This window comes from Onthophagus taurus, chromosome 1, assembly GCF_036711975.1.
Source record: "Onthophagus taurus isolate NC chromosome 1, IU_Otau_3.0, whole genome shotgun sequence".
Taxonomy (NCBI): domain Eukaryota; kingdom Metazoa; phylum Arthropoda; class Insecta; order Coleoptera; family Scarabaeidae; genus Onthophagus; species Onthophagus taurus.
This window is the reverse complement of record NC_091966.1, coordinates 847,787-859,929: the sequence shown is the minus strand read 5'-3', so window position 1 is coordinate 859,929 and position 12,143 is coordinate 847,787. Positions and strand designations below refer to the sequence as shown.

The 12,143-nt window shown below is 36.8% G+C and overlaps 1 protein-coding gene across 3 annotated transcripts in view; it reads right to left on the bottom strand.

Annotated features, from left to right (window-relative positions):
• Nucleotides 1-12,143, bottom strand: part of LOC111417964 (DNA-binding protein D-ETS-3) — an 80,831-nt gene that overhangs the window by 28,824 nt on the left and 39,864 nt on the right. For 2 of the 3 annotated variants that reach the window (XM_023050398.2, XM_023050397.2), the window contains exon 5: nucleotides 3,646-3,696. In XM_023050398.2, coding sequence (XP_022906166.1) covers nucleotides 3,646-3,696 — 51 coding nt within the window. Of the gene's footprint in view, nucleotides 1-3,645; nucleotides 3,697-3,786; nucleotides 4,060-12,143 lie in introns of those variants that run through there. The other variant, XM_023050400.2, reaches the window with a different exon arrangement.

Here is a 12,143-nt window from a genome sequence, read left to right as displayed (position 1 = left end):
TTATTTTCGTATATTGCATTTTAAGTGAAATTCACTTTATGCTAAATACTTAATAATTTTGATATCATTTATTAAATTTGGTTGTGAATTTTGATAAAAACAACCGTATAAAATGTTGTAAATGATCCGGTTGGACGTAGCGTGGGTCTTCGCGATCGGAAGGGAACATTCGCTCCGGGAGTCCGGGAAGGAAGGAGTCCTTCCTGTTCCGGGAGTCCAATCAGGTCGGCGAAAGAATTAGCGATAATGGGGCGCGTTGGAAAGAGGCGCTTGCGATAACACTGGAATTCCATTAGGTGGCGCGCTCGTTGTCGGCGACTTCCACGGCCGGTGCGGGGGGTATGAAAAGGGGGATATAACGGGAAGCGGGAACCGGGACGCCGCTTCAAGCGCATTTTGCTTCAACGCCGGTCCCGTCAATCAAAAGAGAAATCGAGATAATTTCGACACGTGGCATATTGCAAGGGATTTTAAGGGAATCGCCCCGTTTTAATTTCGAAATACACATTGCTCACTCAACCGTGTCTTAAGATTATATATCATATTCTCTATTCTTTAATACTCTATTTTGTTATCGATTTGTCCAAAGAAAACGTTATACAAAAAAGGATCTTAATTTCCTTTAAATTTTCTTTCATCCACAACAATCGCGTTCTTCTTTTATAAGAAAATCCATCATCGCAAAATCACCTTTTGCCATTGCCTCGTCTGTGGCAGATATCTTCGGGGTATAGATAAGCAGGACGCCCGGAGCGACTCCGGTGCGATCGTCGCGAAATGTTGGGTGCCGTGAAACTCGGGTACAAAGACCAACGCCGGTGGCGACGTCTGTGAAGCGGCGCATCGGGCCGTGAAGGCGTCGCAATCAGGGCGTCGCGACGCTTTGACTGCCATTATTAAGTTTGGATAGCAAACTAAACGCCGTGGGCGATGGTATTGTGCCCTAGCGTCGTTGCGCCCTAACGTTGAGAAGAGCCTTTGTGATTCCGGGAGTGCTACTGACAACACGTACTCCCTTGAAAAAACGAAATATGCAGCGCTCGTATAACTTTGTAAAGTATAGAAAAAGAAAATTTAATTATATTTCTTATGTTATCGAAAAATTTGTGTTCAAAAACCTGAAGTAGTACCCAAGTCTATTGGCGTAGGTCCGGTGTCCGGATACTGTTCCGGTTCTATCCGGAAATTTTTACAACCGGGTTTAGATAGATGAGGAAAGCAGAGAAGATTTCATTTCTTTTTTGTACCCCACTTTTTAAAGATTAATATAAACAGGTTTCACACGTTTTTATTTTATCTCCAATTTATGTAGCTTGTGCGTGACACGTTAGGTTACACTCTTAAGTAAATTCTAGAAATGTGCGTGATATTGAGCCGTAAAAATATTAAATTCGTGAATTTCGATTAGAATCGCTAATTTTTTTAGTGTTAATTGGACAAAAATCGAGGCAGAGGTGATTAATATTAGATTGTCGTTTTTTCAGTAACAATTTTAATAAAAATAGAGATTTATAAAATTGATGAAAATTGTATGAGTAAAAGGAAGAGATCCAAAAGAGGCAATTATGACACAGAATTAGTTTCTAGTAAACAAGCTATTAGACGAGCTCTTGGGAACGTAGAGAACCATTCGTGTTGGAAAACACGTCCTTTGTTGGGTAATGTTAAAAAGAATATAATTCATCCAGAACTGATTAGGTTCTACCAATCTGCTTGAAGATAGTCGCTAGATAATTAAAATCTTGAATAGACAAAGTCCTGGATATGTCGAATTGGGATAGCGTGATCACAGCCTTAAATCAAGCAAATTTGATGAATATTTTGCATACATTGTTATGGAATCTAACTGATTGCCTATTAGAGAACTTCACCAGATATCTACATGTAGAGAGCTTGTGGGCGAGGCGCTATAATATGACTACCAGTTTTAGGTTGATATAGAAACATATCCAGAGGATGGATAACAATGGAAAACATTTAGAGCATTACAACTGATAGATAATGCCGATATTGTCAGGTTTGGTTAAGAGTAGGAGACTCTGATAGATGAGGCATATTGGACGAATGAGCAATGAAACAATAACAAGGAATGTTGATAATTAGAGATCAGTGGGTCGAAAAATAAGGGGTAGCTCAGAAAACGATGGGTGGTGATATGGAGGAAGATTTGAAAAGAATAGAAATTGATACTCTCTCTGTTTAATGGGATGCTATTTATGGATATTATTTGTATTTGGAATCGGTAGAAATCAAAGGATATTTTGCATGTTGCTTCAGATGTGGTGATTCATAAAAACAAGGAAAGTTCTCCTTGGGAATAACCAGGTTGTGATTCATACAGTGAATTTCACTTAAAATGCAATATACAAAAATACAATGCCATAAAAACCAGGGAGTACCTACTTACTTTGTCCCACATAAAATATAACATGTCTGAATGTTTCCAGTTCTAGGTCTAATGTTAGTTCTAGTGACAGTGACTAATGTTAGTTATACTGACAGTGCAAGTGTAGAACTAGAACTAACACTATACTTAGAACTAGAATCATTTGGGTTTAGCCGTACGTCTCTTGAGACGGCTAAACCCGAATGTTTCTAGTTCTAGGTCTAGTGTTAGTTCTAGTTTTACACTAGCACTATCACTAGAACTAACACGAGACCTAGAACTAGAATCATTCAGGTTTAACCGTCCTGCGAGACGTGCGGCTAAACCCGAATGTTTCTAGGTCTAGTTACATTTAATTTTACACTAGCACTATCACTAGAACTAACACTAGACCTAGAACTAGAAAGTTTCGGGTTTAGCCGTGCATCTAGTCTTAAACTAAGTGGTCTGCAAGAGCGTTGCAGAAAATGTCACAAGACTGCATCCAAGACACGATTCTTAATAATTAATGACATGATTGTCAACTTTTTATATCCACTAGGTTTAGTTGTTTTTGTGATTTTATGAATTCCTTCAAAGCTTCTTGCGATCAAGAACTAGTGAGGGTCTTCATATTCTTAAGGATCACAAACCTCTCTCCTTGTTACAAAGCTACAAGCAACATTACCATAGTCACTACGAAGTGTTAAAGATCATAGATGTATATGCCCTGATTAAAGTACACTCGAACCATACATAGCCTTCGAATTTAGCTGATTTGCAGGTTTTAATATAATCATTAATTAATATTAGCAATTTTGTTAAATATGATTGTAGCTAAAGCGGAGATAGCGCATCACCTCCATGCTACGCTTCATCCTACTACTCACTCAATCAGTTTTGACTTGCTTTGATGCCATTAAAATATTGTGTGTAATCATCTTATCATGTCTTGGAGTCAATGTTTTTGAAATGGGTTGTTCATGGGTGTTAGTTTCCTTAAGCGAACCTAACACTAAACTTAAGTGAACGCTAACATTATGCGTTAGCTAATCAAATAACAAGAACACTTGATAAAGGTCATGTTAAATCTCCATTAACTTAATAAACGTCAAGTATTAATATTACGTTCTTTGTTCTTATAATGGTAATCTATGTCTTATATTAATCGCTGATTATTGCGAAAGCTTATATAAATATAGCAATAATATATAAAAAGCAATATATATGTAATATCTAAGAATATATTCAAAAAAAATAATTAAAAAGCGTGAACTGACCTTGTGCTTGCGAGGTAGCGTGTGAACTCCAAGAACCTTTGTAAGATGTGTCTGCAAAGATAAAAAAATATTTGCTAATTTGTTGCATTCAATATTTTGAAATAAAAATAAACAAGACCAAAGTAAATGTAAAATATGTACCAGCAAAGAGCATTGAGAAGTTGCTGAAGGTTGAGCTCCTGCTGAGATAATCAGCCGACGGCTTGATGTCCAACATGTTGAAAACACTTAAAAACGTTTTTTTTATTCTTTTGAAATTGTTATTATTTTTGCTTAACGTAAACGTCTTATAAATCCCGATCTATTTACCATAATCACAAAAACACGTTTTTCGTTAAAAATTTCTGAACGACACTCGAATCAAGGATCTTTTTCAGCGCGAGCACGACGACATCTATCAACGCGGTAGGACATGTGCCACATTTATGACGTACAGACGGGGTTTTTCTGCGATCACCCCCGGCGTCGTTGCCGTCGTAGGCGTGGTTCCACCCCGACGGCCAATCGACGTTCCGGAATTGGGGCGTCGCGACGCCACCCAACCGCGAGGGTTGGCTACGGCACTGTCACTTTTTGTCTGTCTCCTTTGCATACGTGAGCCTCTCCGTTTTAGCGACTCTTTTTTCCCCTTTTCTTTAGTCGTCTATCCCGATAGGGGGCTATCCTTAACACCCCTAACCCTTTTGCCTTTACCAGAAGCGATTGTTTTTTGTTTTGACTTTTCAGCATTTTTTATTCTCTTCTACTTGAAAGGTGGTGGGGTTGGTGACGGTCTTGGTGGGATCGGTAATTGATGAGGAAATTTGCAGGAAGGAGGTCTTTGGGTGGTTTTGTCGTTCTTGAGGACAAGCGGAATTAACACTTAAGGTGGTCTTTTTTGTTAGGGAAAATTGTTGATTAAAAAAATTTGTTTTTATTTTATGTTTTATTAAAATTTATTTCTTATTAAAAAGAAGTTCTCTTCTGTCACAAGTTAAGTGAGTGAAGTAACAAACTCAGTCGTAAGTTATCTTAATGGGATTTTTAGTGTGGGGTTTTTGGTGGTGGTGCCAAAATCCCCGCGGAATCCTCGACTGTTGGCGGTAGTGGTGGTGGCGTCCAGACCGTGCCCCGTCGACGGCAATCGATGTGGCTGCCTAGCGGGTTACCATGGCTACGTTTCCGGTCGCTAGCGCCCTCTACGTAGCGCGAAGACGCTTGATGTTCCCACCGCCAACTCGGATTTTATCGCAATTTGTGATTAAATCCGAAATTGAACCAAAACATTTCTTGTACACAACTCATTTTATACAAAATTTTTTTAATAAATTTCTTTTATACACCAATTAATTATTCTCAGTGCTTTTCATTGCTCGGCGAAGAGCACGGGGTAAAGAGGAGAATAGAGTAAAGAATTTTTATAAGTAGCGTTGGCGAAGCGCTAAAATAAATCCAGTGTGAAGTGGTCTGGGTCCGCTGTAGTCGGAAGCGGGCCACCGGCGGATACCGCTGTCTCCGGGACACTTCCTCCCCGGGGCGGGCAATTTCACCCGGAGCGAGCGCTTTCCGCACACACCGGATTCCAAGCTCCCCCGTCGGCCCCGCGACTCTCCGCTTCGGCCCCGTCCGCCGACTCCGGGGTTCCTCCGGGGTGCCGCCTTCCGGAACCGAACTCCTTCCTATGCTCTAGAGCTCCTTTCCTTCCACTACTACCACCATCACGCCGACACCGTTACCCCTCCACCAACTCGGTACGTTTCACTATAGCACTTTCAAGACCAATTTTAAACTGAATAGTTACTCCATTCTCGGCACCTTCACCAATTTAACCAATAGTTTACTTTTACAAGTTATAATTACTTCTTGTATTAAGTTTATATAATTATTGTAATAATTTTATATTATTATAATAAACTGTGAATTTCCACTAGAAACGCTAGCTAGCATAAAATATCACTATACAGAATATTTTTATTGAACTAAAACTAGAACTAATACTAGAACTAGAAACATTCGGGTTTAAATGTTTTTATAGAACTATTAAAACTCAAGGTTAACGATGAAGCTTTATATTTTATTATTAAAATGTCGCTATCTTGTATCAAAAATAACTATTTCGGTGCTACAAATTTCGGAATAACTTATTCCTTCATCAGGCACGACTGAAAGTACATTGTGTAATTAATTAAACGGAAAAATATATTATAATATAATTAAGTTACCGTCAAATCAAAGGAGTTGGGATTCTTAAACCACATTCGCAATCGGATTGAAAATTGGAGATTAACAAAAATCAAAGGTAAAAAAAAACCTGAAAAAATCCTGAAGAGCGTGTAATAAAACCCAACCCAACAATTTCGGTTCAAAATCTTAATTTTTGGTTTTTGCGAAAAACATTTTAAAGTTTCTAAATTTGAATTTGAATTTCGTATGATAGTTTTGAAATTTTGACTTATTGAAAAACGAAAAACTAATGAATTGTCCTACCTCCGATTTTTGTTAATCTCCAATTTTCAATCCGATTGCGAATGTGGTTTACGAATCCCAACTCCTTTGATTTGACGGTAACTTAATTATAGTAGACGCCACGAGAGCTGGCAGTAAATCATCAATGTTCCATCATGAGGCGTAATTTTGTACATACATTAATTATAAGCCACTGTTTAAATAAAACTTACTTAAACCTTTGCGACCTGTAAATAACCTTTTACACTATTTGTTAAATAAATGAATAATTACATAATAGTATATTAAAAAACAAGTTTCTTATGAAACGTGTTTTTTATGCTATTTTTTGTAATACGCGTTTTTATACTTTTTTTTAACAAAAATAATGTAAATTTTGGCAATGTAGGGAAATAGGTATGTAGCAGTTGGTAACACCGGAACACTTGAAAATAGAAACTTTGAATTGACAATTAGAAACTGTCAAAACACAAAATATATTCACCTGAAAAAAATGTTTGATGTACACCTCCCAAAATAAAAGAAATTGCTCAGAGTCAATGTCCTCATCATTGTGGACCTTGTATTCGATGCTAAGAACGTGTTTAAACATCCATAGACAAAAATTGTCACATTGACAACTAGAAAAATTAATGACCCAATGTCACCAACTTGAACTGGTTCCATAAAATGTTACTAAAATCTCATAATAATCTCAAAATCGCTGTAAGGAGTCTCATTACAGCACCCGTTTGAGTACTGTTATAGCTTCCATTATCGTAGCGAATTACAAAAACTTTATTATAAATTAGTATTCACGCTTTTTCGCTGGTTAACCTTTCCTATCTTTAACAATGATTGACATATAACCTCCACTACTAACATAACCTACATTTAAATGTATGTAATAATCTAAGTCGTACGTCCATATCTTGATTCATACCATTTTTAAGCGATGACTTACTGCCAGCTCTCGTGGTTTCTACTATATATTAATAGTGTTTGGTAGACTGGCGCAAACAAGTGTAGATAGTGCCGCCGCGTTTGGTAAGCGATTGAGTTTTAAAAGTGCAGACACTTTTCACACCGACTCGCCGGCAAGTGTAGGAAGTGTAGTGTAAGTCGACATAACCTTTAAGACGTATTTAGTGTTTTGAAAGTGTCAAAGTTAGATTTATTTAAACAAAAATAAAATATTGTAAGCTAGAAAAAACAATAAATAACAGTTTGATTTGTAGAAAACGTTCTATTCAATTAAAATTAAAAACCCAATTGGAAGTTCTCCGGTTAAATATAATGGCTAAAATTGAAAGACAGTTAAATGTAAAAATAATTTATGATGAAGGGGGAAAACTACAGGCAACATTTCCTTTTTTGATTTATTCATCTTGATTCTTTGATCAATAATAAATTATTCAACTTCCTACAGAAATAATAAAGATTACATAACCTATAACTGTCTAATAATCCGTTTTACCAAACACCTAAAATTGTTACACTTATGCACTTTGAAAATGTGTTGAAAACTGAGAGTTGTCAACTGCACTACACTTGCTACACTAGGAGTATTTATAGCAAGTGTACCAAACACAGCTATTATACAGGGTGATTCATAAGTAATGGGCCAAATTGTAAATGTACGTTCAGGAGGCCAAAATAATAATATTTTCATTAACAATAATGGGTCTTAGTCTGCTCCTTACTGAGATACAGGATGTTAAAGCGAAAAAAATAAAATAGATTTTTGTTAATAGATCAGCTACTTTTCTACATAATGACTCATAGTTGACTTATAGTTTTTGTAAGGGTAAACAATAATGTGTGAGAGGATTTAAGTTAACTCGTAGATGTCGCCACATGCGCCATATGAATTATGAAACGTCAATGAGCTTTTACGTTTAATGAATAGTTTAAAACATTTTATTGTTAAGTAAACTGATTCATTTTTGTCCTAACATAAATCAAAATGCCGAGACATAATCACTTTTCGATGACGTCCTAAGATTATCACTCCGCAGCAAGAAGATGAAATTTTGGTAAGAATTGCGCAAAATTTTGAAATAAGCACTCGTCGATTGTCTGCAGCAACTGGAATAAGCCAACCATCCGTGACTAGAATTTTACACAAGGAAAATTTATATCCCTATCATTTTATACCTGTGCAAAATTTACTTCCAACAGATTATCGAATCAGAGTTCAATTTTGTCAGTGGCTAAAAGGAAAATTGAATAATAATCCAACATTCCTAAATAACATTCTTTTCACGGATGAAGCAACCTTTACCAGACGCGGAGTTTTTAATTGGCGAAATAGTCATGCCTGGGAAACCGAAAACCCTCGTTTAAAAAAAGATAGACATTTCCAGCACGAGTTTAAAATAAATGTGTGGTGCAGTTGAATTACCTCCTAATTTAAATGGAGCTCTTGGGAGATCTTCCATTACAACTAAGAAGAAATATGTGGTTCATGCAAGACGGTGCTCCTCCACATTTTTCACGTGCTGTGCGCGAACATCTGAATGAAACATTCCCTCACCGTTGGATTGGACGTGGTAGTGAATTTCAGTGGCCACCATGTGTGGGGTTACATGAAATCAATGGTCTATGCTGAACCTACTATAAATACACGAGACGAGTTATGGAATAGAATTCAAGATGCAGCCAATTCAATACGAAATAATCCTGCTACATTTTTTAAAGTCAGACAATCCTTAACCAAACGGTTAAATGCGTGTATAAATGCTGGTGGTGGTCATGTTGAAAACCTTTTGCAGTAGCTCATAATTAAGCTTAAATTTAATTTAACTTCGCACAACATTAACATGTAGGTTTTGATAACAGTTGTCGTAAGTGGTCTTAGTTCAAGTCTGTTCTAATGTTGTATTTCGTTTTATTAACTGGAGTACAATAAATTGTTTTATTACGTAATTTTTTTATGGTTTCAGTTTAATATTGTTATCAATTATCAATTACGGTTAGGTAAATGTCAACATTCCATGCCATGCTTGTGTCTTAACAGATTAATGCTACGTCGACCACCGTGAAATGTAGTGTAGTGAATTAGTAAAATTCAAATATCTCGAAAATCGTTAATATTTTCAAGATCAAAGAAGTATAGCTTTTTTCTACAGAAATGATGGGGCTATCCAAATTAAACAAGTATGTTGTAAAATAATGAGCGATAAAAAATTTGTAGCTGATTTCATCTAATTCATATGGTGCATGTGGCGACATCTACGAGTTAACTCAAATCCTCTCACACATTATTGTTTACCCTTACAAAAACTATAAGTCAACTATGAGTCATTATGTAGAAAAGTAGCTGATCTATTAACAAAAATCTATTTTATTTTTTTCGCTTTAACATCCTGTATCTCAGTAAGGAGCAGACTAAGACCCATTATTGTTAATGAAAATATTATTATTTTGGCCTCCTGAACGTACATTTACAATTTGGCCCATTACTTATGAATCACCCTGTATATATTTTCGTTTAATTAATTAATTAGACAATTTTCAGTCGTGCCTGATGAAGGAATAAGTTATTCTGAAACTTGTAGCACCGAAAATAAATTTTAATAATAAAATATAAAGCTTCATCATTAACCTTGAGTTTTAATAGTTCTATTCATATTGAACGATGAATATTGAATCTACGATTGCTAAGCTACAAATGTTTCTAGTTCTAGGTCTAATGTTACTTCTAGTAACAGTGCAAATGTAAAACTAAAACTAACACTATACCTAGAACTAGAATCATTCGGGTTTAGCCGTCTTTAGAGACGTGCGGCTAAAACCAAATGATTCTAGTTCTAGGTATAGTGTTAGTTCTACATAATAACAGTGCTAGTGTCAAACTAAAAGTAACACTAGATCTAGAACCTGAAACTTTCTAGTTCTAAGTCTAGTGTTAGTTCTAGTTTTAATTGTTATGTAGAGCTAGACCAAGAACTAGAATCATTCGGGTTCAGCCGTCTGAAGAGACGTACGGCTAAACCCAAATGTTTCTAGTTCTAGGTCTAATGTTAGTTCTAGTGACACTGCAAGTGTAAAACTAACACTATATCTAGAACTAGAATCATTCAGGTTTAACCGTCTTTAGAGACATGTGGCTAAACCCAAATGATTCTAGTTCTAGGTATAGTGTTAGTTCTATATAATAACAGTGGTAGTGTAAAACTAGAACTACTGCATTCATATATTGCGAGTTATATGAAATTCCCGCTATAGTTCTTATAGAATACTGCTTATAAAAGATTATATATTACTTGGAGAAGATCAGACATTGATTACAGAAGGCTGTATATTGTTTGAAGAGGACATTGAATCTTTTGAAAACGTTCTTTATTTAATCCTCAGTACTATTGAGGAATATTTTGACAAAAAAGTGGCTGTTGGGATAGTAGTTGTGTTGGACGCAAGTGAACATAGTGATTAAGAGAATAGTCAAAGTCAAGTTGAAATTCGCTTAATTTGAATAGTATTGTTGACCATTGATATGAACCGGTTTTATCCCGATATCTCATTATTATGTCCAACTGCCAATATCACTGTGTCGTCTACAAATGTGGTTATTTTATTAATTTCTATCACAGACTTCAACATCAACTCAGCGTTTCCTGTTTTATTCGAAAGAGCCTATCTATAATGTGCGATTGTAGTATTTCTAATAACTGTTTTGATAGATAAGACTTAAATTTGTGTATTAGACATTGTCAAATGCCAGGTATCATCAAGACCCTAGAATAAACTTCTTTCCTCCAGAATGTTTTCTTTCTTCTTTTTGATTGTTCCTAAAACCAAACTGATGTATTGGTATTTGTATTGGTATTATCTTTTCCTCTCAACAACTTTGATAATACTGCCAATAAAGAAATAGGTTTTTACTTGCAACTTTTCTTCTGATTGTGATTGTGATTGTAAGAGTATTTATCCAAGCTGTTTGTTGTATGTTTTTGCTAAACAGTTGCACTTCTTCGTTACTTTTTAATGAAATACACCGAAATAAAAGTTTTCCGTTAAATTACGATGAATATATGTTTCTAGATACGATGTTTATTTTTCCGTGTATTCAAAAATGTTTAAAATCATCAATTTTATCTAGCTGAATTGAACACCCCCTGCCGGTGTGAACCAACCCCCATAGTGACGCTACAGATAATGCGATACACATAACAATTATCACTACCCTCGATCCAAAAGAGATTCAGTCGGTTTAGTTAGCTATATAATCGCTACGCTCAAGTGGCTCCGTAGTTTTTAAATCTGGCCTCATTATTATGTACCCACGTCGAGGGCACGATGGGGCGACGACAGACAGTGGTGCGGGGTTATGAAGAGGGGAGTTGGGGTTGATATTATAGCGCCACTTAACCGGAACATCATTAACGGTACCGTCCGAAATCCCACGGGATCAATATACACACGTTTATTGTAGTTAAATTGTGTACGCGCGGCACCGAAGCTAGCGTGGGGCGAGATGGCGTGCTGCAGACATATTTTCGACGTCACCTTCCCCAAGTCAATTGGACTATTGTCTGTTTTATTAACGTGAGGGTGAAGAAATCACTTTATGATGTTACAATCGAAAGTTGTTTATTTAGATTTTTTTGAAAGAATTTTATCAATTAGTTTGAAGATGAGGCAGCACAAATCTGTTGAAGAGGTGCCAATGGAGCACTCCACTTCGTGGTGACCTCTGACGCTCGAGAAGAGTTTGTTCGGTCAATTAAGCCACAACCGCCGCCGACGGGCAATAAAAGCTCTCACCAGCTCTTCCCGTTCCGATTCCGTTCGTTCCTGGAAAGCGCAACGTTGTTGTTGTCCGCCCCGATGGGCGTCCCGACGGTGGGCGTCAATATCGACCGCTTGGCGGCGTCGTCGTCGTACTCCCGATCCTCCATTGTCCCCCGGTCCGTACGTCAATTGTCAGCCCGAAAACGAGCCTCATTGTCGATCCGAACACAAAAGGAACGAACGGACGCGTGTCGCCGCACGCCGCGATCTGTTTTCGCACAACGAACGCCACCAACAATCAGATTGTAAGCATCCTTTTTTTGCTCTTCTGATACAAT